We start from the raw sequence: 24,593 nt of genomic DNA on the forward strand, positions 1-24,593 counted from the left end.
CTCCAGCCCCTTTCTCCAGAGAGGTTGCGAGTGGGGCTGAAACTTCAGAGCCTCTAATCGTGTTGGTTTTCCTGCAAACAGTCTCCATCCTTTGGGGTTTCCCAAAAGTCACCTCAGTTATATAAATCCAGGTGTGGTTGAAAGGGGCTTGTTATGAATATCAAAAGACCCATCTCCCTTTTTATTTTATTTTATTTATTTATCTATTTATGACTGTGTTGGGTCTTCGTTTCCGTGCGAGGGCTTTCTCTAGTTGTGGCAAGCGGGGCCCACCCTTCATCGCAATGTGCGGGCCTCTCACTATCGCGGCCTCTCTTGTTGCGGAGCCCAGGCTCCAGACACGCAGGCTCAGTAACTGTGGCTCACAGGCCTAGTCGCTCCATGGCATGTGGGATCCTCCCAGACCAGGGCTCGAACCCGTGTCCCCTGCATTGGCAGGCAGACTCTCAACCACTGTGCCACGAGGGAAGCCCCCCCATCTCCCATTTTTTTTGGCTCTGAAACTATTTCAGGAACCCAGAACAAAAACCGGATATTACAGAAGATGCCTTATTGCCCTAATACAGGAAATGACAAGGGTTTTAGGAGCTATGTGCCAGGAACTGTGGACAGAGATAAATATATATTTCTTATAATAAATCACAATATCACTGAACAGGAACTTGCTTTAAATTATTGCCTTAGAGCAGCTGTTCTCGAAGCGTGGGGTGCGGATTCATTACACCTGCAAATTCTCAGACCCGTCATACACGCGGGAATCGGAAACTCTGAGGTAGAGCCCACCAGCTGCTGCTGGCCCAGGTCCTCCAGGTGATGCCGGTACAGCTGGAACTGGGAGAGAGTACGTGAAATACCGTATCCTTGCTTCCAAGGTATACTTCCCCCATTTTGAATTTTTCTGAAGTTGGGATGGATCTTACAATCTCTGTAAAATCTTACGAAAGCAACGCTTCATCTTGCAATTGATGGTGTCTTAGAATCAATGAAAAATGGTAAATTCAAAGTTCATCCAATATGCCTGTTGACACTGTCGTGTTGAGAGAGCTACCCCTGGAGGCGGCAGTGACTTGAAAGCTGTTTGTGTCCCGGCCGTGGGGGGGGTGGGGGGGTGGCCCTTGAGGGGCGCCTTGAGTCCCCCAGAATCTTCCAAGCCTTCCCTTTCCTCCGGGTGCACCGAAGCCAGCTGGGCCTGCCCTCCGGGCCCCACTTCTAGTTAATCACCGTGAGCTTCGTTTCTGCGCCTCCAGGGCCTCTCAGAAGGGTGTCTGGCCTTGAAGCTTGACTCCGAAGATGCACCTCTCTTAGGGAGGAGCCCCGGCTGAGGGAGATCACGCGCTGGGCCGACTTGTCTCCGTCTCCCTCTTCGGGAAATGCTCCCCTCCGAGCACACAGACTCCGTCTCACCTTTCCCAGCCCACCTGGTGTCTGGGCCTTCAGATAAAAGTAGTGCTCAGTCAGGGGGCTGGTGTGTAAGAGAGAGATCTCTTCGGTCACTTTAACAGCATGGCTGCTACAGCAAGAGGAAGTTAATCAAAAGTGTCACTCGCGTGGCTGTTCACAGTACATTTCTACCTCTTCGCAGGGCATTCACGTAGGTGTTAGGAAATATTTCATTGTAGTGTTAGGTGTCACTCATTTTGTTTAAAGTATTCCAGATTGCTCAGTGACATGATAAAAAATGAGGAACTTGGGGGAAGGGATTTTATTTTAACAACAGAAAAATTTTTAAAGATGAGTTTTAATGAGGAGCCCTGCCCTGGCGTGGGCACATCTGTGGACAGAGTGCACACACACACACACACACACACACTGACATGCACACACTCATGCACCCGCATTCACATGCACACACTCATGTACACACATGGTCGCATACATGCATGTAAACACAGACACATCCACACAGAGGTACACACACCCACACACAGAACTTGCTGTACTTGTGAGAGTATTATTGTTCATTTCTTGTCCTTTTCTTCCCACTGGTGAAGTCTTCTGGAGCAGTGCTTTCTCAAGTTCTAACATCTGTGTTGGGTTTTTTTTTCACTTCTGTTTCCACCATTTCCATCCCAACGCAAAGAAAGTAAAACTTTTATATTTACAAGCGCCCTACGATCCCCCAGGAGTTGTTACACTTTCTGAATTTGTTCATTTATTTTTTAAAACCTTTACTCAGCGTCCTCCATGTGCAGGAGACTCTGGGGGCCCAGTGGGCCGTGCTACACCATCCTTGCCCTGGGGCCCTGGGGTTTAGTTGGCTGAGATGATATGTATTCATGAGGACGATAATACAAGACCGCAGTCGGTATAATGGAAGCCGTGAAACAATTATTAAGTGATTCAGAGAACTGAGGACTGACTTCTAGCTAGAGGGTGTCAGGAATGTCTTTAGATTCGTAGGATGTTAGGGCGGAAGGGAGTGGAAAGATCCTCTAATCCCAATGTTCTCCGGTGCATTTTGAGTCTTGGAGCCTCTTCTTCAAAAGAAAACTTACTGGGACGCCCCGTCTGGAAACGGCTGCCTTGAGAGGCTCCCTGGAAAAGCTCCAGTCCCGTCCTGTCACCTCGTGCTGCAGATTACAGAAATGTGGGGCAGAGTTTAGGTCATAAGAAAAGTCTGCTCAAAGGAAATAAAAATCAGTTGTACCGAGAGCCTACGGGTAACAGGGAAGTGTGTTTGGCTTATTAAAGCCGCTTTCTGGAGGATTTCTCTGCAAGGTGCTCACAACTTTGTCCTGCCTCAGATGCTTAATAACCCAGTTGCAGGGATAAGACAGAGACAGTAAGTCAAAAGGTGCGGGACAGCAGCTCAGTGCCTTCAGGAGTGGGGTGGGAACGGCAAAGTCAGGACAGCCCAGGGAAGGACCCTCCCGCTGGCCCTGAAGGACAAGCAGGTCTGGATAGTCAGAGGCTCTGGGCTGCATCTGGAGAACCTCCCGCTGGCCCTGAAGGACAAGCAGGTCTGGATAGTCAGAGGCTCCGGGCTGCATCTGGAGAACAGAGGTGCCTCCTCGTGCCTGACGCACGTGCAGATCCTCAACATCTCACAAAATGTGGGACCATTCTGAAGACTGTGGCCCACACTGCTCAGCCAGGAGCCCTGGGGACGAGGGAACACGTGTGTTAGGGCTGTGATGGTGCAGGTGGCACATTGACCAAGAACAGGTTTTTCATCATGTAGGGGATTCCTGCACAAGAATCCTCCCAGTGCCTGGGAGTCCAGGCTGTCATTCCCTAACCCCTAACCAGTCATCTTGCAGTGTGAGCACCGGGTGAACGGATGTTAACAGCTCCTTGACTATATCGTTATGTGCGAGGCGTATTCTAGGCATTTTGTGTGTGTCATCATTTAGTCCTCAGAACAACTCTTGAAGAGGGAGAAACCAAGGACCAGCTAATTACAGTAACCTGCTCACCTCCACTCAGCTAGCCAGTGATGCAGCTAAGATGAACACTGAGGGTTACTGTGCTTTGTAATTAAGAAATATATGTACACAAGAGGCCAAATGGATGGACTGTGCCTGGTGTCAATCTGGCGACACCACAGGCAGTTCTGTGCCTTGGCTTACTCATCCGTGAAACGGGGATATAGTGCCTACTTCATAGGGTTACTTTAAAGACTAAAGGAGTTACTATGTGGAAAACACTTAAAACAATACCTGACACATGGTGATCATGGTGTAGTTATGAACTATTGTTGTTGTTGCTATTTTTACTTTTATTATTATTATCACACTGGTGCCACAAAGGAGGGAATGGTCAGAGAAAAGATGTTTGAACTGAGCCTTGAAGGCTATGCAGAGGTTTAGAGGAGACCAGGAGGGCGGGGCATTCCAGAGGGGGACGGGCAGGCACAAGTGTGTGAAGCAGCGCAGCTTCTCTTCAGAAAAACGAGTTTGGAAGGTGTGTGTTGGGCGATAAGAGATTAGGTCTGAGAAGGTCTTATATTCCATGCTGGGGGTCTCAGCTTTATCCTGTGGGCAATGGCAAGCGACTCAAGGGTGTTAATCAGAAGAGTGCCAAGGTCAGAACTGGTGGGGATCCCTGGGCAGCGCTGAGAACGTTACCATGGCAGTGGGAGGGGGCACGAGACGCTTTAGCAGGCACAACTGAGGGGACCTACTGAGGAAATGGATGTGGTGGTTTGAGAGAGTGGAGTGTGGAATTACTTCCCTTTAAGAGATGTGATCTGTTCTACAACCTTGAGTCCAAAAAGAAAAGCAGGACTCTGTATCTCAGGTAGTGCCCACCTCTCAGGAGCCTTAGGGGGTCAGCTCCTAGGCACCCCATTACCCCGCAGGCAGGTGGCATCCCCACCTCAGAGATTCTGCACTGAGAACTGAAGCTCTGCCTTCAGGGCACACACCCGGTGCTTGGCCAGTCACTCCTGCTTTTATCCAGTGGGCTGACGGTGAGGGGCCAGGGGACGATGGCAGGCAGCCTGGGCAATGACACAGAGTGGTGGCCAGCAGGGGGCGCAAGCAGGCAGACCAACGGGCCTCCTTAGTTTCCAGCTGGCCTGTGTCCAGATTTGATCAAGTTCAAAAGCAAAGAAGACCTAAAATGTAGCGCATCCTCACTGTGATTACAAAAAAGGAGCCTCATTTCTTCTCACGCCGTAATTTGTACACCCAGATAAGTACCATTCTTCTCAGGAAGCTGAGCCATTTACTCCACTGAGAGGACATTGCTTGGGAGAATTTAGGGTCCTCTTGTAACATGATCTCCATGTTCCAGGCTCCCAAGGAGTCCACCATTCTTTTCTTTATGATAGGCTGGAATGTTGACAGTTGCTGTAATCACCAAACTTAACAAACTTAAAATACCTTCATTACAAAAGTTAGCTCTAAGTGATCTTTTGCACTTTTTAAAAACCAGAGCTAACTTCTAAAACAGGTAATTGGCAACTTTGAGGTTATTCAAGAGAACAGGCCACAGCCTCTGGACTGACTGCACCAACCTCACAGTTTCCCAGGGTGTGCATCCTGTCCATGAATGCTTTGTCCTTCGTTTAATCAGCAACTATCCATTGGCCACTTACTATGAATAAGACACTGTACATTTTCCTATGTGGGATACAGAGTTATATAAAATAGGTTCCTAAGCTCCACATATAGTTGAAAAGATAGGACATAGTGTATCACTAATAGTGTATCATTAGAACTCAAATCAGAACTTAATTACGTGGGTTGAAATTCGTCACAGAACTACTGGATCACAATGTCAGCAGATGATGAGAAGTGTTATCACAGTTCTGAGAGACAGGACAATACAGGAGCTGTGGGAAGTGTACTCAGAAGAGCCTTGATCCCACCCTGGCCCAGATCCCAGCTCAGCCACACACAGGGATGAATGCAACAGCCAGTGTATGTTTCATTAGTTCTCTTGTAGTTTGCCTACTCTCACGAAATTAATAAAACTAAGCTCCTTCCTTCATACTTTGTATTCTGTGAATTACGCTGAACATCTAAACCCTTCACCCAGGGTGATGCATACGGGGCACAAAAGTGTTGCTATATCTTGAAGGCAGGTAGTTCCTAAAACCTAACACTTCTATGGATCAACTACCCAAAGATACTAGCTGACTTTGGGGAGCATACAGAGACCCCCTTTTTATGATTGGGATGGTTTCTCTTATTAACATGCCTGTCGTGTGCCCAAAGTGTGACATGTAATTTCTAGAGGAAGAGGTTACATGTGACTGGAAAGGTTAATGTGACATTTTTCACCACCGTTATGAGCCTGTAAAAACCACCCCGATTTCTGTGAACCCCACTGAGTGACGCTACGTACCCTGCTGCGTGGGAAATACGACTGCTTTCAAGTGGACGCGTGAAATGGGGTTGGAGCAAAGACTCAGTGCTGCGGGGCGTGGCAGGGGAACCCCAAACCCCAAGGTTGATGTCAGCCATACGAGGCTTCAAAGTCAAACAGCCACAAAATCCATCTGCTGTGTTGACGAGGAAATCTTGTCTTTGGAACATATTTTAATTACCTGCAATAGTTCCAGTAGCTCGGCTAGCACCCTGCTTATTGGTATGATAATATCACCTCAACGTATAAAACCCTGTGCATCGGGCATACATAACTCATGAACTGGCAGATAAAAAGGTCCGGATGCCATGCCCAGCGGGGCCGTGGCCCATCGTCTGCCCTGGCCAGAGCGTTCCTCGCGCTCTCGCTGCTGGCCGCTGGTCTTTGAAACCGTCCATCACCACTCGAGAGAGACTCGGGTGGTGACAGCCAGACCGCCCGAGACTCCGTTGTTTATATACCATGAGTGTAGCTTCTGGTGGAAATTATCTGTCACATAAACATCCTCTGAGGATACAGATGAGAGCAGTGAGGGCAAGCACTCTCCGTGTGAACTTTCTTTTATTCTCACGACTTGTTTCTTTTCCAGTTTGTGTACTTTTTCATTACTTCATTCTCATCTGGAAGTGTCATATCTCTCCATCCACTCAAGCAGGTGTAAGTTAATGTTCTGAACTGAATGGGACTGGAAACCAGAGACACAAAACTAAATATTTTCTATTTGCAAGTCTGTTGTGTCATTCAGAGCTCTTCTTTTTGTTATTTGGATTTCTCCCCCATCTAGCAGAAAGGTCTTTACTGACCAAAAGTACCTTGTGTGTTGGTTGTAAACTTGCTTGCTTCAGTGTGGTTATTTTCCCTGTCGGGAACAATATAAACTCAGAAGTCAGATTTTTAACTTGAGCCAGAATAGTCTCTGTCGCTAACCAGAGTTTTTAAAAGGCCAAATGTTGCTTTTATTACAGTTACGTCTTTGTAAGCAAAGGCTGAGCAAACAGAACTGTTTTCATGCAGTTCTGCATTTCAGTTTGAACAAGGGTATACACCAGCTGAGACACACTTACCTACCAAGGACTTAAGAAATATTAGGGGGCTTCCCTGGTGGCACAGTGGTTGAGAGTCCGCCTGCCGATGCAGGGGACGCGGGTTCGTGCCCCGGTCCGGGAAGATCCCACATGCCGCGGAGCGGCTGGGCCCGTGAGCCATGGCCGCTGAGCCTGCGCGTCCGGAGCCTGTGCTCCGCAGCGGGAGAGGCCACAACAGTGAGAGGCCCGCGTACCGCAAAAAAAAAAAAAAAAAGTTAGAAGGGGGCAAAGAGAATCATAATAAATATTTTTATGTCTACATGTATGTGTCCATATGTGCCTGCTCACGCGAATCTAGGAGCATGTGCGTAAGAGTGTGTCCATAGGCGAGCACATAGAGAATCAGGTGTTTAATACAGGACCTAATTGACAGAGGCATTTACGGTGCCGTAGAGTTACATGCTCTTATTTGAAAGCATACCCTGTATCCTAAGACTAGTCGAAAACATGCAGACACTGGAAGGGTTGCTGAGAAGAAAGAGAAACGCTGTCCTGCTTCTCCACCCTCACTTTCATCCTGCGCCTCCTTGCCTTCCACTTCCGGCTGAGAACAGCGCCTCCTTCTGGGCACAGGGGTAGAGCATCTCTCCTGCTTGAGGCCATGTTGCGGCTCAGGGGGAGGCTCTGATCACAGCATCGTAATCTCTGTGAGTAGGCTACCCCTGTCTCTGGGAGCTGGTGAAGTGAGACAGCAACTCCCCAGCATCCAGCATCGCGTCTGGCACATAATAGGAACCCTGAGTGGTGGTGTCATCGTTTTTGCTGCAACCTCTGTTCCTCTTACTAAGAATAGACCTTAGTCACCCTATATTCCACATTTGGGACCCAGAGAAGAAAAGTCGCTTGGCCGGAACCACAAAGCAGCTGGTGGCAGGGCTGGAACCAGAGCAGGGCTCCAGACCACATCCTTAGTCCCGGAGTCAGTGTGCAGATGTCACAACGGTACACCTTCTTCTGGTGACAGTCATCAAAGCCTGCTCTTGTGCGTGGCTGTCTTCCTATACTAGACTCTGAGCTCCCTGACGGCAAATACTTTGTCTGCTTCTGCCTGTGTCCCCTGGACCTGGCACTGTGCCCTGCACGTGGTAGAATCTCAATGCATATTTGTTGAATTGAATTACATGCAAAGTAAGAAGAAACTATGACTAGGAGTTGTCAGAAGAATAGCTGTTAAGCAGAGTGCTGTCAGGTTCTGACCATCCAGCAAACAAAAAGCATGATTTCCCGGATTTGGGCCGTGATAGTGTGTGCCCAGATGATGGGGAGGGAGTGACTTACAGGCAGCAGTGAGAAAAGGACAGAAGCTTCCTACTGTTCAAAACGACGCATTTAATCAGTTAGTTGTTGGCTAGATGCACGTGAGATCGTTTGGAGGAAGAGGAAGAAAAGTAAAGAAAACCAATTTAAAACTTCGGTGGTGAAGCCCTTCCAAAGTCTCATTAGTAAAAGTATGCTTAATTGTTTAAAATGAGTTTGGACGGCTCCCCGTTAAATGTTGCAAGCTCCCTGAAATCGCGTGTGTGCTGTTCCTGTGTTTAGCACGTTTCTTCTCTTCTTACAGAAATCCTGGGTGACACTAACCCAGGTCTGGTCAAAGTATCACAGAGCCCAAATATTTCACTCTGAATTGGGAATCTCCTGCTTTTTCTTCATTTCTTATAAGAAAGTTTGTTTAGATTTTGGTGTTTTCCGGCTCCATTGGCAAAGGCACCAGAGCGGACATGAGCTATGGCCCAGGGTGTTTCAGGAGCTGCTGCGTTTCTGCAGCTCCCTTCTCATTTCCTTTGGCCACAAGCGCAGTACGTTCTAGATGAAGGCTACCCTTTCAGCCCAGATCCTGGAGGAGGACCAGCACGGCCACAGCTGACCATCTACCAGATGTAACATTAGCAAGGAATAAACTTTCATTGTTTTAAAGCACTGAGACTTGGGGGTTTTGTGTTTGAAACCACAAGCTTATTTAGTGAAAACCAGCTATAAAACCTTTTTAACGCAGCAATTGCAATGCCAGTAACTAGCTGAACCAACACAGTCTTCCCTGTGTGTGAAGATGTATGTTAGAGGGACTTCTGCAACAGTGTTTATGGCAATGAAAAAACAAAAGGAAGCCACCTAAATATCCATCAGTAGGGAGTGGACCAAAGAAATACGGTATATCCACGTAATGGAATACTACACATCTGCTAAAAACGAAGGTTTACAGATTGTGAAAATTATCTACATCATTGTATATTACAGTATTTACCATTCTGCAACTTGTTGTTTTCATGCAACGTGGTATTTTTCATACTTGCCCGTGTTGATAGGTGTCTGTCTACTCATTTCACATGCTCTGCGATCTTCCACTGGGTGAACAGACAGACTGCATTTAAGTCATCCCCTCCCCTGCCCATGGCTAGCTCGGCACTTGTGGCTCAGACACAGCTGCCGTTGGGAACGATCTGCTGCGTGCTTGCCTCCTTGTGTCCGTGTGCAGGGCTCGCTCTGAGATGTGGTCCAGGGATGGGACTGTCTGGTGGTGTCAGGGATCTTCAGGTTTCACAGCCGTTGCTCAGTTGTTCTCCACAGTGGCTGTGTTTACTCATCCTGTGGGCATTTGGCTTCATTCTCTTGCTATTGTCAGACTGGATATTAAGACAATATAAAAGATGTTACACTGAGGTATGCTGTTTTATACTGTGTGTGGCATATATGTTATTGTGAACACATACCATGCGGCAAAAATATCTTAAATATGCAGAGAAATAATAAATACTAACTCCAAGATAACAGTTACCTCTGGAAAGGGAGCAGACTGAGATTAGGGCAGGGCACACAGGTGACCTCAAAAATCTGTGTATTATGTTTTATTTTTCAAAAGTAAGGCAATATGGTATAACCTTAAGGTCTGATAAAGCTGCATATTTACATGAAAGGTTTTTTATATTTTTTATTTGTATGTTTAAAATAATTGCTTATGTGTAAATTTGACCACTTATATGCAGAGAAACATTTTAGGACATTTTAGAAACATTTAGGTTACTTCTGGAAAGTGGGGTGAGAAGGGTCTTTTACTTGTCACTTTATTCCTTTTTGTAGTTTTTGAATTTTTTTAGAAACATATATCAAGTTTATGGATTTAAAAATAAGAAGGGACTAATCCAGGCTCAGCAACTTTCTTATTGTATGGCTGAGACAAAAAACACAAAGCTCTTGAAACCTGTGTTTTCTCATCTGTAAAATATGGTTAGAAGCACCCGCTTCGTAGAGCTGGTGTGAGGATTAGAAATTATTCATATACACACCTAGCAGAGTGCCTTTTACATAGTAGGCACTAAATAAATAATAATTGTTTACATTATTAATAAGAATGGAGGATGTGCTCTGTTTGCAAATTTACTCACCCTGAAATGTGCAGAGAAAAGAGATGCAGGTTCTTTATTTCTCAGTAACTGATCTGTTCTTCCACATGAGTGCCCCATGGGGAAATGGATCTTTGAGCCAGAAAACTTAGTTTGACTCAATAATTTAAACCCACAGCCAATGCTTAGATCCCCTTCAGTGAGTGCTGTCCCTTTAGGTTAAATGCACAGAGTCTCACATCACTGCTCGCCCCTCCCCGTCCCTGGGTCAAGGGTGCCAGATTTAGCAAATAAAAACACAGGACACCCAGTAACACAAAATTTCAGGTAAACAACAAATGGATTTTTAGTAGTAAGTCCCAATACTGCATGGGACATATTTATACTGAAGAATATATATTGTCTATCTGAAATTCAAATATAACTGGCTAAGCTGCATTCTGTTTGGGCAATCCTATCTATGGGTGAATGGGGGAGGGCCACATGGTCGGGGAGACGAGGCCTCGGACCTCCCGGACTTCGGATGTGCACTGGATAGTGTCTGGGCCCAGTCCCAGGTAGCGGACAGGCTTCAGGTCCACGGCTGCTGTGACCGCAGTCTGTCTCTCAGCTCAGCCAGGCCGGGGGGTGCTCCCGGGCCGGACCAGCCCATCTTGCCTTTCCATGGTACCTCGGACTGCACTGCTTTTCTGCCACATTCTCTCGGGACACAGGACTAGGATGTCCCCTCAGCAGCCCCTGTGGGGTGGGCTCTGAGCCTCACTGTGGTGAGATCCATGGCCAGTACCCTGGCTCTCAACTCAGCCGCTTGTCACCTGGCCCCTTGGAAGCAGGCAGGAAGTTTTGATGATGATTCCCGGGAAGCTGCCCAAATAGTACGAATCCCCAGCTTAGGTGCAGCCACCCCTGGGAGTTCATAGCGTCCCAGAGACCCCAGCCTGAGGCAGAGGAAAAGCAGCCCCAGGGCCTACAGCTCCCAGAGCACGGCCATCTTTCTCTGCACACCTGCCCTCCGCCAGCCTTCACTTCCTGTCTGTCTCCTTCCTCCCAAGTGCACCAGGGCCGAAGGGGCAGCCTCCCCTGCTCCATCCTGTGTGTTCTGTGATCATTCATTCGGCATTCGCTGCACGAATATGTAATCGAGCCCCAACTATGTTCCAAACGGTATTCTAGATGCTGGAAATAATGGCAGTAAAGACAGACTTCCAGAATTTGTTCATATAAATTCTAGAGCTTGCATTCTAGGGCAGTTGAAAGGGCCAATGAACAAATACTGAAAATGCATACCAGAGGGTCCTGCCGTTAGGTATGGGCGGCGCCCTGTGAAGAACAGGCAGCAGGGGCAGGTGGAAGCTGGGCCGATGGTCGTGGAGGGGTCTCTTCCAGTAAGTGGTGGGAGGAGGCGTGTGAGCAGAGACTTAATGAAGACAAAGACAAGCTGCGCCGGTGTCTGGGGACGGAGACTTCAGGCAGAGAGAACAGTAGGCCCGGTGGGAACAAGCTTGGTGTCCGTCACATCCCACGGGAAGGCTCGCCCCGGCCGAACAGAAGGAGCGCAGAGAAGCGGCAGAGATGAAGTTAGAAAAACCCACGCCTGCCTCTTAATACACCTTCAGAATAGCTGAAAAATAATTTACAAAGCCTTTTTCTCTTTCTGGACCCTCCTTTTGCTAAAGAGAATAACGAAGTCGACCTACAGACTTGACCCACAGCTGGCCAGGCCCCCTTCTCACCCCAGGGCTGCAGCTTCAGGACAGCCTTGGAGCTGGAAGCTGCGAGCTACGTCATCAGGGAAAACTGAAACGCAGATGAACATTTGCAAAATTAGGCCGTTACACTAGTGAGTTTTTACCAAGCGTTACAGGAGACCAGTGGAGGTGATGGTTTCCTCTGGGAGGGGCCAGCAAGGCAGCTTGGAAAGGTGACTTAGGACTGAGTCTGCAGTGATTGACCAGAACTCCATGAAGACAACGTGGAATTGGGTCTGGACAGTCAGAATGAGGTTATAAGGGTATAGGTGTTTTATGTCCTTATAATAATCTAAAACACACACACTTTCCATTGGGTTCATTGTAACTGACGCGGACACAAAGCTAGGAAGACGTGCCTGTAACACCCAGGGCCCGGCCTCTGCCATCGTCCATGGCTGCTGACTCTCCCGCGGAGCTAGGCGCCCCAGAGCCCCCGGTGAGCACCTTGTAACAAAGGCTTGGTTCTCTTTTGTCCTCCACGAAACTCACGACCCCCTTTTGTTTCTCTGCCCACTGCAGGTCCTGGGGTCCCCACGGTGACCGTGCACAACACGACAGATAAGAAAAGTAAGTGCTTTTGGTCTTTCCTTAACTCTTCCTGCGGCTCGGGAGGAAAGAAGCAGAAAAGCTTTATGAGTTAATCTGCGCAGAGTTTCTTTTTGGAGGCCAAGATGGCTCATGTCCTAGCACTTCAGAATGAAGCCCACGGTCGCCAATACTGATTCGATGGGATGGAAGTGTAGGTGCGGGCCTCCCAGCCAGAAGGTCCCACAGCTCCACCAGTGCCAAGGCCTGGAGGCCACCGCAGGGCGTGCCGGCCTTGCCTGCGACACTCTGGGCAAAGCCCCAGCCGCACGGATATGCGCGTCCAGCCCTGGGATCTGGAGCCGGGCCTGCCCAAGTCCTCCCCCTTCTGAGAATCTCCCCACAGGGCCAAGGAGCCACCTGTCTCCGTGGCTCTGGGGGCATTTTCATGGCACACGGGGCACTTCACGGCCTTGCCACTGCAGGGACGGAACTTTCCAGAGAGTCTCGAGGACCCCACACATGTTGGGGGTGACGTGCACATGTATATTTATATGAGAAATTGGAACTGATGTGTGCAGTCCCAGGCAGACCGTCGGGAAAGCTGAGAAGTAGAGAACTTGACCTTTCTCAGCCTTCCTCTGCCCTAATCCACGGGGAATCCTAGGCCTTTACAGTCCCACCTCTCCTTCCCACGGGTGCCACCACCCAGGTGCCACCTTCCCTGCAGGACCCTGCTCAGCATTCTACCTTCATGCACGGAGTCAAAGCTCGTAGCAGTTTCTGTAATTCCCTCGGGAAGCCACTCTGGCTCCTATCTCGATGGCAGGGTTACAGGCCCCAAGGAGAGCTGGTTAGGGGGAAAGTTCTGAAAAGGAGATCTCCAGCAGCATATTAATCACTGGGTAAAAATGGTTAAAGTGTTCAAACGTCGATAAAATAGATTTATTTAGAGACAGTGTTTAGAAAAAAATCCAAAATGATAATATTCTTAAAACTATCAAATAGGGCTTCCCTGGTGGCGCAGTGGTTGAGAGTCCGCCTGCCGATGCAGGGGACACGGGTTCGTACCCCGGTCCGGGAAGATCCCACATGCCGTGGAGCGGCTGGGCCCGTGAGCCATGGCCATTGAGCCTGTGCGTCCGGAGCCTGTGCTCCGCAACGGGAGAGGCCACAACAGTGAGAGGCCCGCGTACCACACACACACAAAAAAAACTATCAAATAATTATCAGGAATTCAGAATTAAAGATAAGTAATAATATAATCACAAGTACATAATTAAATCATTTAAATGGAAAGAAAAAAAAGCCAAAGAATGGATGTCAGAATGGATACAAAGCCCACTCAAAACACTTGCACGGCATCAGAGAGAGGCAGGCTGAGAGGGAGCTGCTTCTCCTCCTCAGAGGAGGGGTGAGTCTACAGGGGGAAGAGATGTGCCTCGCCCCAGCCACTTCTCCAGCGTGGTCTACAGTGGGGGACCATTCTAGGAGGCTGAGAGATTCGGGGGTCTGGCCATAGTCCAGTGATTGCACTACAGTGACTACATGACAGTGACTGCACGACAGTAACTACAGTACAGTGACTACAGTACAGTGACTGCATCACAATGACTACAGTGCAGTGACTGCACCACAGTGACTACAGTACAGTCACTACAGTACAGTGACTGCAAGACTGACTACAGTACAGTGATTGCACCACAGTGACTACAGTACAGTGACTACAGTACAGTGACTATAGTACAGTAACTGCACCACCGTGACTACAGTACAGTGACTGCACAACATTGACTACATTACAGTGACTACAGTACAGTGACTGCATCACAATGACTACAGTGCAGTGACTGCAGTGCAGTGACTGCAGTACAGTAAGTACAGTACAGTAACTACACTACAGTAACTGCACCACAGTGACTACAGTACAATGACTGCAAGACAGTGACTGCAGTACAGTGACAGCGCGACAGTGACTACGGTGACAGCGCAACAGTGACTACAGTACAGTCACTGCAGTACAGTCACTGCAGTATAGTGACTACAGTACAGTGACTGCACCACAGTGACTACCGTAGAGTGACTGCATGACAGTGACTGCACCACAGTGACTAAAGTACAGTGACTGTACGACAGTGACTACAGTACAGTGACTATGCTACAGTGACTGCACAACAGTGACTACAGTACAGTGACTGCAGTGCAGTGACTATAGTACAGTGACTATACCACAGTGACTACCGTAGAGTGACTGCATGACAGTGACTGCACCACAGTGACTACAGTCCAGTGACTGCAGTCCAGTGACTACACCACAATGACTACAGTACAGTGACTGCAGTGCAGTGACTACAGTGCAGTGACTGCACCAGAGTGACTACAGTACAGTGACTGCACCACAGTGACTACGGTACAGTGACTACAGTACAGTGACTGCCCCATAGTGATATGAGAGGTCGCTACTGGGGAAGCTAAGGTTAGGGAGCACAGAACTCAATGCACTATTTTTGAAACTTCCTGCGAATCCGTAATTTAAAAAGTAGATGTAACTCTGCTTAAGAAAGCCATTCAGTTAAATGCTTTTTCTTCTTTGGAGGGTCCTATTATTTTTCTATCCAAGTCAATGGGTTAATACGTACCTTTTCAGAATGGATTTTGCTTTTAGTCATGTTCAGGCCTGGATGTGATGACACCATTAGGGGTCCTGAGGGTCAGGACCGTGAAAAGCTCCCAACGCCCCCTCCTCCCTCCCCCCACCACCTTGCCGTTCCCATGGTGCTGGGTAGTCACCATCGCTTTCCTAAGGCTCGGGTGTGAGCGAAAATGAAGCAGATTTGTATCTTAAATATACGGAATAGCATTGACACAACATTTTATTTATTCTATTTATAAAATAGTGTATGGGGGGTGCAGTGCCTCTAAAAGAGAGTTCTGAGGTATTTTACTGATTCTACTCGGGAAGCCAAACGACCAGTTATTTTCATGTTTGGTTGGTTAGCTGCATTAACCAGTCATCCCAACCACCATGGACAGACTGGAGGTTGTAGGTCGTCGTCCATATTCTATTGTGGCGCTCCTGACATAGCAGGTATTTTTAAGCATTTTACTGTTGCAGTTGAGCTGTCACTCTTGTGGCTGATTCCCAGAGGCAAAGAGAGAGGGCCCAGGGAATAAGAAATAAAAAGCACTTTGCACACGGGGTGAGGTTGGCTCTGCAGTCGGTGTCCCATTCGTCTCTGAAATTTAACAGAGAACCTGGAGGTGACACCGTCGTGCTTCATCTCAGCCACGTGCTGCTTGATGGGACACTGGACAGCATTTACGTCCCGTGCTGATGTGTGGAATCTTTTCTGTCACCTTTGTTGTATAAGCCTGTGCATGTGTGGTTACATTTGAGCTCGGTTTTCCTGCAGCCTAATGCAAACTCAGGAGATGTTTCACTCTGACTTTCCCTGTTTCTGCGTTTATAGTTCTCGGTATAGCTCAGAATTGGTCAGACTTTGGACTTAAGCCACAAAATTAAGTTGGAAAAGGCATGATCTCAATGTGGCTGCTGCTGTGGTGCCCACCACCCAAGAGAATAGGGGTGTTTCGTTTAGTGTCTGATGTGTGTTCTGAGATGGCAGTTTGAGGGGCTCCAGAAAGACCCCCTGGAGTACCTACTTCTCCCCGCCCAGCAGGTGCCTGAAATACTCCTGTTGTGTATTCATTCCTGTGGATGTGGACATCACACCTGCACAAAGGCTTCTTTTAAAATATAAAAATTTCTTAGATGGGACTTCCCTGGTGGCGTAGTGGTTGGGAGTCTGCCTGCCGATGCGGGGGACGCAGGTTCGTGCCCCGGTCTGGGAGGCTCCCACATGCTGCGGAGCGGCTGGGTCCGTGAGCCGTGGCCACTGGGCCTGCGCGTCCGGAGCCTGTGCTCCGCAGCGGGAGGGGCCGCGGCGGTGGGAGGCCCACGTACCACAAGAAGAAAAAAAAATCTCTTAGATCATTTGGGATCACGTTTGGCTACGTGTAACAGAAAACTCAAGATAGCAGTTGCTGAAACTGGATGGAAGATGTGTTGCTTTGTGATGCATAGTGGCATTGTGTCTGCATCCCGGGCTGGAAGACAGGAGGGCGGGTGAAGCACAGGGTGGTTCCTGTAACTGAGCGCCTCAGGCTGTCTCCCCGCAGGGGCTGCCGACACTCTGCTTCCATCTAAAGGTCACAGCTTGGCCGTGTGTCCACCAGGCTGCCAAGGATGCTGGGAAATGTCTTTTATCTGGGCTCCCCGCACCTCAAATAAAGTCAAGATTTTGCTACTGAGTGATCAGAGCTGCTGTAACAACCACCACCGAAATCTCAGCAGCTTCGTGTATGAGTTTCCTAGGGCCACCATCACAGAGTAGCACACGCTGGGGGCTTGAACAACAGAAATTTATTGCATCGCCTTTCTGGAGGCTGCAAGTCCACGATCAAGGTGTCGGCAAGGTTGGTACCTTCTGAGGCTGAGGGAGACGCTGTCCAGGCCTCTCTCCCAGCTTCTGCTGGCTGCTCTCGGTCTTTGACATCCCGTGGCTTATGGAAACGTCGCCCCAGGCTCTTCATCTTCTCCCTGTGTGCATGTCTGTGTCCAAATCTGCCCTTTCTATAAAAGGACACCAGTGGGCTTCCCTGATGGCGCAGTGGTTGAGAATCTGCCTGCTAATGCAGGGGACACAGGTTCGAGCCCTGGTCTGGGAGGATCCCACATGCCGTGGAGCAGTTAGGCCCGTGAGCCCCAACTACTGAGCCTGCGCGTCTGGAGCCTGTGCTCCGCAACGAGAGGCCGCGATAGTGAGAGGTCCGCGCACTGCGATTAAGAGTGGCCCCCGCTTGCCACAACTAGAGAAAGCCCTCGCACAGAAACGAAGACCCAACACAGCAAAAATAAATAAATAAATTACTAAACTCCTACCCCCAACATCTTAAAAAAAAAAAAAAAGACACCAGTCGTATTGGATCAGGGCCCGCCCTATTGACTTCAATTTTAGCTTGATTTCTCTGCAAAGACCCTGTTTCCAAATGAGGTCACCCTCACCAGTCCTGAGGGTGAGGACTTCAGCATCTTTTGTGGGGATGCAATTCCACCCAACACCCAGCAGAACGAGGGTTTCTGTTTCGTGCACAAAATACAGGTTGCTCTCCTGGCAGGAACCCAGGGCTGCAGGCTCCTTCTGGGGTGTGGCCCCAGCATCTTCAAGGCTCTGCTTCTGGCCCTGGAGACAGGAAGAGCAAAAATGGGAAGGTTTTGTGATTTTTGTGTTGAGGCCTAGCGGTGGTGTGCGTCCTTTCCAGGCAGAACTCCTGCACGTGGGCCCACCTAGAAAAAGAGAAGCTGTGTGTCTGGGAAGGGGGAGAAACTGATGAGTTAGCAGTCAGTATCACAGGACGTAAAAAGGAGAGTGAATCTAGGAGGCCTGTCCCTGAAAGGAGTGACCTAGTGGGTAAGTATGGGCCATTCTTGGGTAGATTACTTTGGTCTGACCATGAAGGCCCTTTCCATACAGGTGTGGTCAATGCCGGGGAGGCTCATAGAAGGGGGGTGACCCCACCAAGGAAGGTTCTCTGACTGTGGCTGTGAGCACCAGGGCCCAGTATGGAACCATTAAGGACAGGGGGACCAAACAGCAGGGAGCAGGGCTGGTTGTAGAGGTGTAAGACCTGACGCTACACTGGGAGAGCTTAGCATCGCTTAGGACATAAAAGACATAAAGATGAAGGACAGAAAATGTAATTATAAACACAACCACCTAGGAGAAACCATAAAGACTTACATATTCATTAGTGCCTGGTTTGAGCAGTGGTTTGAGTTCTGGGTCTTCCTCAAACCCAGAGACAAGGTCCCGGAAGACCTGAAAGAAGAGCCCAGCTTTGATCTAAGGCTTCAGAGAAAATGGGTCACAGGGGCTTTCAAATTTGGTAGGGATTTGAGATTTAGGTTATTTCTGTGATTTTGTAAATTGTCTTCATTTTCCCCACACTGCTGTGGGAAGCAGAACTGGTTTCCGGAGACATCTCAGTGGAAAGTTGGCAGGTGATGCCGGAGAATAGGTTTCCTGTTGCCCTTCATGGCACCAGCCCCAAACGCAGAAACGCAGGGACGAAGGGTCGGCCGCTCGCGGGAGACCACACCGCTGCCTCCCTCCCCAGCAGGGTCTCCCCGGCCCCCTCCCCAGTTTCACCCAAGCCTGGCCCTCTGTCTGCGTTTGCCTCTGACCTGTCCTCTTCAGGGGCTGTGTCCCCAGACTTGTGCTCCACGGCTCCTTCATCCCATATCTGTCTTCAGCTGCAGCCCACCGCCTGCTGCCCCGACCCTGCCAGGTAGGCTCCTGACTCCCCCCCAGGCACACCTGGCAGGTGCATTCAGACAGCTTTGATGCCCTAGCAAGTGTCTGGTAATTGAGTGTTTCCCAGACTTGAATAATAAGCAGACCCTATATAAAGGGGAGAAAGTAAGACTTCTGATACTATGTCTGCGGACCCCAATTTAAGAACTCGGCTTAAACTAACATCTTACTTCCTAAGAAATGCATTTCAATCCTAAACAGGTGCGGCAAAAGAGAGGTTTTATATTTTTAATCAACAGAAGAATTGAACTTTTGCTTATCATTCAAATGACCCAAAACAATTAATTCTCAGGTAACAAGTGGTCTTCTGTCAGAATGGTGGGCAGGACACATGACAAGGGATGGTTTACTTGTTGACGATACCGGGAGCTGTGAGATGCTGCACACCCCATGGCTCGTGGCAGAATAGAAGGGAAACCTGTTCTGTGCTGGGAGTCAGAGACTTCAGAGTGAAGACAGTGTTGACGGCGAGTCCAGCCTCTTTCTTTTAAAGACTGGAGCTCAGAGACCGCGAGAGGTGCAGTGTCCACTCCACTCCTCACGGCTCTCGGGGTGCGTCCTGTACTTACTCCCTGTTGACTGTGTTCTGCAAAGATTGTGCACGTTGGTCCTGCCTGGTTGTCGGAGCTCAGCTGAGCATCCCTCCTGGCTGCCTCCGTCTGGGAATAACCCGTAATCACCACCCCTGTGTGTGTAGTAGATGCCAGAGCCAAGGCCTGGATCTCACCTGTCACCCCACGTCCAAGGGCTCCATCCCCACGGTTCCCATCGGATGGTGCGTGACAGAGCGCGTTTACCCACGTCCCCTTGCTCCCTCCCTCTCCTGACCCCGTGAGGAAGACCTCACAGGCAGCAGAGGCTCTGCTCCCCAGAAAAGACAGCCCAGGTTCAAGCTGCAAGAATACTGACAGCTAAGACTGTTTCTTCTGGAATTCTTACTGTTCAAGAGCAAATACTCTCAATAAGAGGTGAAAGTGAGAAGAAATTTTTAAAAAGAGAGAAAGAGGAAGGAAGGGAGGGAGGAAAAGAGAACAGCAAAACGTCGCAAAGTTAACCTACGAGTGGGCTCAGGTTTTTAAAAGACTTTTCAAATGTTTAGTTTCTTCCGTTCCCTCTGTCTGCCCATGAGTGGCATATGCCTACCAGGTGCCAGTCGCAGGGGTGGGACAGGAAGGCCGTGTGACTCGCACATGGTGACTAGGGCAGGACCCCGTGCCTCGGCCCCCGCCCTGCGCCGTGCCGTTCCCTGTGCTGTGCCGGAAGCTGACACCACAGGAGAGGCCTGGGGCCACCTGGAAAATAAGAATTGAAGGCTGCAGGTCCCGACAGCGTGTCAAACCCAGAGTCCAGCCCGCGGGCCTTGGCAGCGGGGAGTCAGCCGGGGATTTTTCTGTGTGTTTAACTTCTGGTGTGTCTGGCGTCGGCTCCGGAGCCTCCCTGCCATCTCATCTCCAGCTGCGCCAGCACAGAACACAGTCCCCTCAGGTTTTGGTTTGTCTGTCGAACTGGGTGGGCCCCTCTCGGGTGAGGGGCGGAGCCGGTGCCCCCAGGCCCTGGGCCCGTCCGAGCCTTGGGGCTCCTCTGCTGGGCTCGGATCCACGTGCGTCACGTGCAGGACCACACGGCTCACTGAGCAGCCCTCGGGCCTCAGGTGCATTTCACATGGGCTGTGCTCTTCGGGGCTGAAAAGGCCGTGGAAGCGCTCCAGGAGCATCACAGAGGCAAGCGGTGGGCTCTCCATCCCCCCCGCTGGCCCTGCCTGCAAGAGCTGTCCTGTGAGTCTCGGGCTCCAAGAGGCCACGCCGTGTGCCTGTGCTGCCCGAGGCTGCGTCGTGAGCATCTCCTGGAAACAGGACCTGGAGAAAGGCTGGAGGCCTCAGGAGTGGTGGTGACAGCGACCGCGACCTCAGGCAGGTTACAGAGCTGGCTTGGGGCCAGCGCTGCTGCGGACACTCTGTGTGTTTCCACTCGTCCCACCCCACCCCAGCCCGTGAGGCAGGAGCTCTCACTACCCCCGTTATTCATGAGGAAAACCGAGGGCGAGGAGCGCACCTGAAGTGGCCCCAGCTGCAAAGCGCTGGGGCACAGCCCCTCCCTCCCCTTGGAGCGCCGAGCAGCTCAGCCTGCGGCCAGCGCGGCCGGGGGCTACTCAGGCCTAGTGGCTCCATCCTGCGCCTGCCCTGAGCCGGGCCAAGGATCCTTTGCTCTGGGATGAACCCCGCTCAGCCCCGGTGTGCAGCCTCGGGGAGGATTCTGGGGTCGGCAGGACCGAGCCCTTGAACTGCACCCCGAATGCTTAATCCCTGTCAGCACCACATCCACCACTTTTATTTAACGTAACCAAGTAACCGCTTAATACCGAGGACCAGCCTGCCTGAGGCTTCCCGGGCAGTACTGAGCGCGAGCTTCACAGCAAGTTACCTGAGATCACGTGGCCACGACCAGGCCAGACCTCGGTTCATGTGACCGTAAGCACAACGTCCCACACCCGGGCCCCAGGAGCCCAAGGCCTTTGCTTTGCTGTCACCTGAGAGATGTGCTCACAACCGCAGCATCCCTGATCACTGCTCCAGAGGCAACCCCGGTTGAATCTGACGCAGCGCTGAGTCCCTGATGGTGTTTGGGCCCGGCAAGCGGAGTACAGCTCTACCTCAAGTCGGGAGAGCAGGTCCCACCGGCGTGCGGATCGGAGGCAGGACGTGAGGCCACCTACCCGCAGCCCAGTGGCCTGCAGGTGATCGGGCTCTTGGGGAGGTGGCCTTTGGGCAAACTGTGGAAAGCCTGGACGTCCAGCTGTGTATGGCCCACGTGGTGGGACAGTGACAGGCAAACAGAAGCCGGGGGAACACAGCTCGGCAGGCGGGCCCCGAAGGTCCGGTCAGGGTCGGACGGCAGCGATCGTTCCCTGGATCCCAGCCCTGCTCTGAAATTCGAAATTACTGTTTCGGAAGTCTTTGTCTTTCCTCCTCCTCTGCTCCCGACCCCAGAGCCACCCGGGGAATATTGGACTTCTTCCCCTTTAGAAAATTTTATCTGCAGACAGAGCCTGCGGTGTCACAGATGTGACTCTGAATTATTTAGAAGCTGTTTCCTTAAGAACGTAATTATGGTCGGGACCAGAGCACACTCCTCAGGTGCTGGCGTAGGAAAACCGGCACAGTCGCTGCATTAATAGTTGCTGGCTTCAGTGTGAGTGTGAGGGGGGTGTGAGCTCGGCGTGCGGACACAATTCAGGTGCAGAGGCCTGCGAGCACCACACGCCTCCCTGCCCGGCACAGCCCGCGGGACAGAGTGCCGCAGGCGGTTTCAGCGTGGTCTGTGTCCCGGCAGCGCCCGCAGTGTCGTGGCAGCTGCTCACAGACCCCAAGTTACCGGGGCGCCCGGTGTGCCTCCTTCACCAGAACTCCTAGACAGGGCCTCTCCTTCCCACTCCCTGCGGTCGGGTTTTTACACAGAAGCAAAACCAACTCGCACGGCCGGCTGGCATCATAGGCGTTCTCTGAGATTGTCCCAGACACAGGCTGTTTGGTGTCTGTCCCCTTTCTCACTCGGTTCTCTCTGCCTGGGAGACCCCCCTGCCATCTTCCTCCGAGGGCCCACTCAGAGGATGTCACCTGTGCTGTCAGCCACGTGGCGAGCAGGTAGGATGGGGGGATGCCAGGAGGTGCCAGCCAGTGTGTGCCCGTCTCGGTCAAGGCCTCCGCTGTGTCTGGAAAGTCCTCGGGTCCGCAGCTCCCCCCCACCACACACACACTGGCAGCCCTTCTGGAGGGACAGGTGACGATCGGGTTTACAGACGGCTCGCTCTAGGCCAAAACACGGCAGGTTTGGGGGCGAGCTGGTGTTTGGCTGACAGAGTGCGGAGCGAGCAAAGCACATGGCGCCTTCTGCCCTTCAGGGCACCTGCCTCGGCGTCCCTGGGACGCTGGAGGGCCGGCAGGTCCACGGCTCTGTGCCCTTTCCTGAGTTGGGATGTAGTTGATGGGGTGGGAGCCACGCACGGCCCCTCTCACCAAGCCCACCCACCTGCCGGCACTGCCCACACCACGAATGCACTTACATCACCCTGCTTCCAGGTTGCTTAGAATCTGGCTGGAGAGAAAGAGAGACACGGCAAAGAGAACAATTACCACCCAAACTGTGTGGCTTAACAACTGGACGTTGGGAGCTGGAGAACACAGTCTCCAGGTGAGATGGGGGTCTGGAGGGCGTCCGTGCCAGCCTCGGGCCGGGGTCCAGTCTGAGCCGTGCAGCCCCAGGGTGGGCAGGCCGCGTCTGCGATGCTGCAGCCACTGAGCAGGGAGGACGGGGTCCTGATGCTGCCGGGACAGGTGAACAAGAGGAAGCTGTCCGAAACACGCCGGGAAGGGCCCGGAAAAACCCGGCGGGCGGCCAGACTCGAGTAGTCTGCAATCTGCATGCAGTCCCCGCTCTCCCGCTCCCCTCAGAAACACGAGAGGGGGCGGGCGGCTCTTCTCTCCTCTGGCTCGGCTGCTCATTGGCTTCCAGTTGATTCTGGTCATTCGTGTCCCCAAATCCGGCCAAGTGGCAATTCCTCCAAGGCCCAGAGCCAGCAGAGTCTCAGAACGGCCGCGGTCACTACCGCTCGGCGTCTGCCCGCTGGGGCACAGCCGGGGAGCAGCCGTCATCAGCTGCCCTGGTTCTTGCAGTCTCCACGTGCCCAGATCTGATAATAGCTGATTCCACCAAACATGAGAGGGGCTCACATCTGATTGAGGAGTGGCCGTTTGCATGCTTCAGACTGCAGGTCCCCACGGCCCCGGTGTCAAAAGAAGAACCCTTCGGGAAGAGGCCGGTCTTTTCTTATTTCCTCTGCCGTGCTTCTGCCGCCTCTGAATGCAATTATGGGAACAAATAAAATGGCTTAACTCAGCTCCCCTGTGGGACAGCCAGCTCTCTGCTGATAAAACCAGTTGTGTGGGCAATCATTAAATGAGAAATCTAATATTTAACTAAATTTAATAGTCTGTTGCTTTGGCGCATTTCTGTGAACGGTGGCATTTCAGTACAGAGGGACTAGCTAGTCCTGCGGAGGCCGTGTGTGGTTAGGACAACCGTGTGCGGTTAGAACGCCGTGTGCGGTTAGAACGCCGTGTGCGGTTAGAACGCCGTGTGCGGTTAGGACAACCGTGTGTGGTTAGGTCAACCGTGTGTGGTTAGGACAACCGTGTGCGGTTAGAACACTGTGTGCGGTTAGAACGCCGTGTGCGGGTAGGACGACCGTGTGCGGTTAGAATGCCATGTGCAGTTAGGACAACCATGTGCGGTTAGGACGACCGTGTGCGGTTAGGACGACCGTGTGCGGTTAGAACGCCGTGTGCGGTTAGGACTGCCGTGTGCGGTTAGGACGCCGTGTGCGGTTAGGACGACCGTGTGCTGTTAGGACGACCGTGTGCGATTAGAACAACCATGTGCGGTTAGAACGCCGTGTGCGGTTAGGACGACCGTGTGCGGTTAGGACGCCGTGTGCGGTTAGGACGACCGTGTGCGGTTAGCACAACCATGTGCGGTTAGAACAACCATGTGCGGTTAGAACAACCATGTGCGGTTAGAACGCCGTGTGCGGTTAGGACGCCGTGTGCGGTTAGGACGCCGTGGGCTCCCGCACGAAGCCGTGGCTCCCGGATCCAGGGACAGGGAACGCAGTGCTTCACTGGCAAGTCTGTGTTCTCGTTAACTCCA

General features: G+C 51.2%; 1 protein-coding gene across 5 annotated transcripts in view; it reads left to right on the forward strand.

Annotated features, from left to right (window-relative positions):
* The window catches only part of DPP6 (dipeptidyl peptidase like 6), a gene marked incomplete at both ends in the record, with an annotated part of 1,037,088 nt that overhangs the window by 981,210 nt on the left and 31,285 nt on the right, over positions 1–24,593 (forward strand). For all 5 annotated transcript variants that reach the window (XM_082846708.1, XM_082846710.1, XM_082846707.1 and 2 more), the window contains one exon: positions 12,511–12,558. In XM_082846708.1, coding sequence (XP_082702834.1) covers positions 12,511–12,558 — 48 coding nt within the window. The remainder of the gene's footprint in view (positions 1–12,510; positions 12,559–24,593) is intronic.

The sequence above is a fragment of the Leucopleurus acutus genome, assembly GCF_964270905.1.
Source record: "Leucopleurus acutus genome assembly, chromosome: 9".
NCBI lineage: Eukaryota > Metazoa > Chordata > Mammalia > Artiodactyla > Delphinidae > Leucopleurus > Leucopleurus acutus.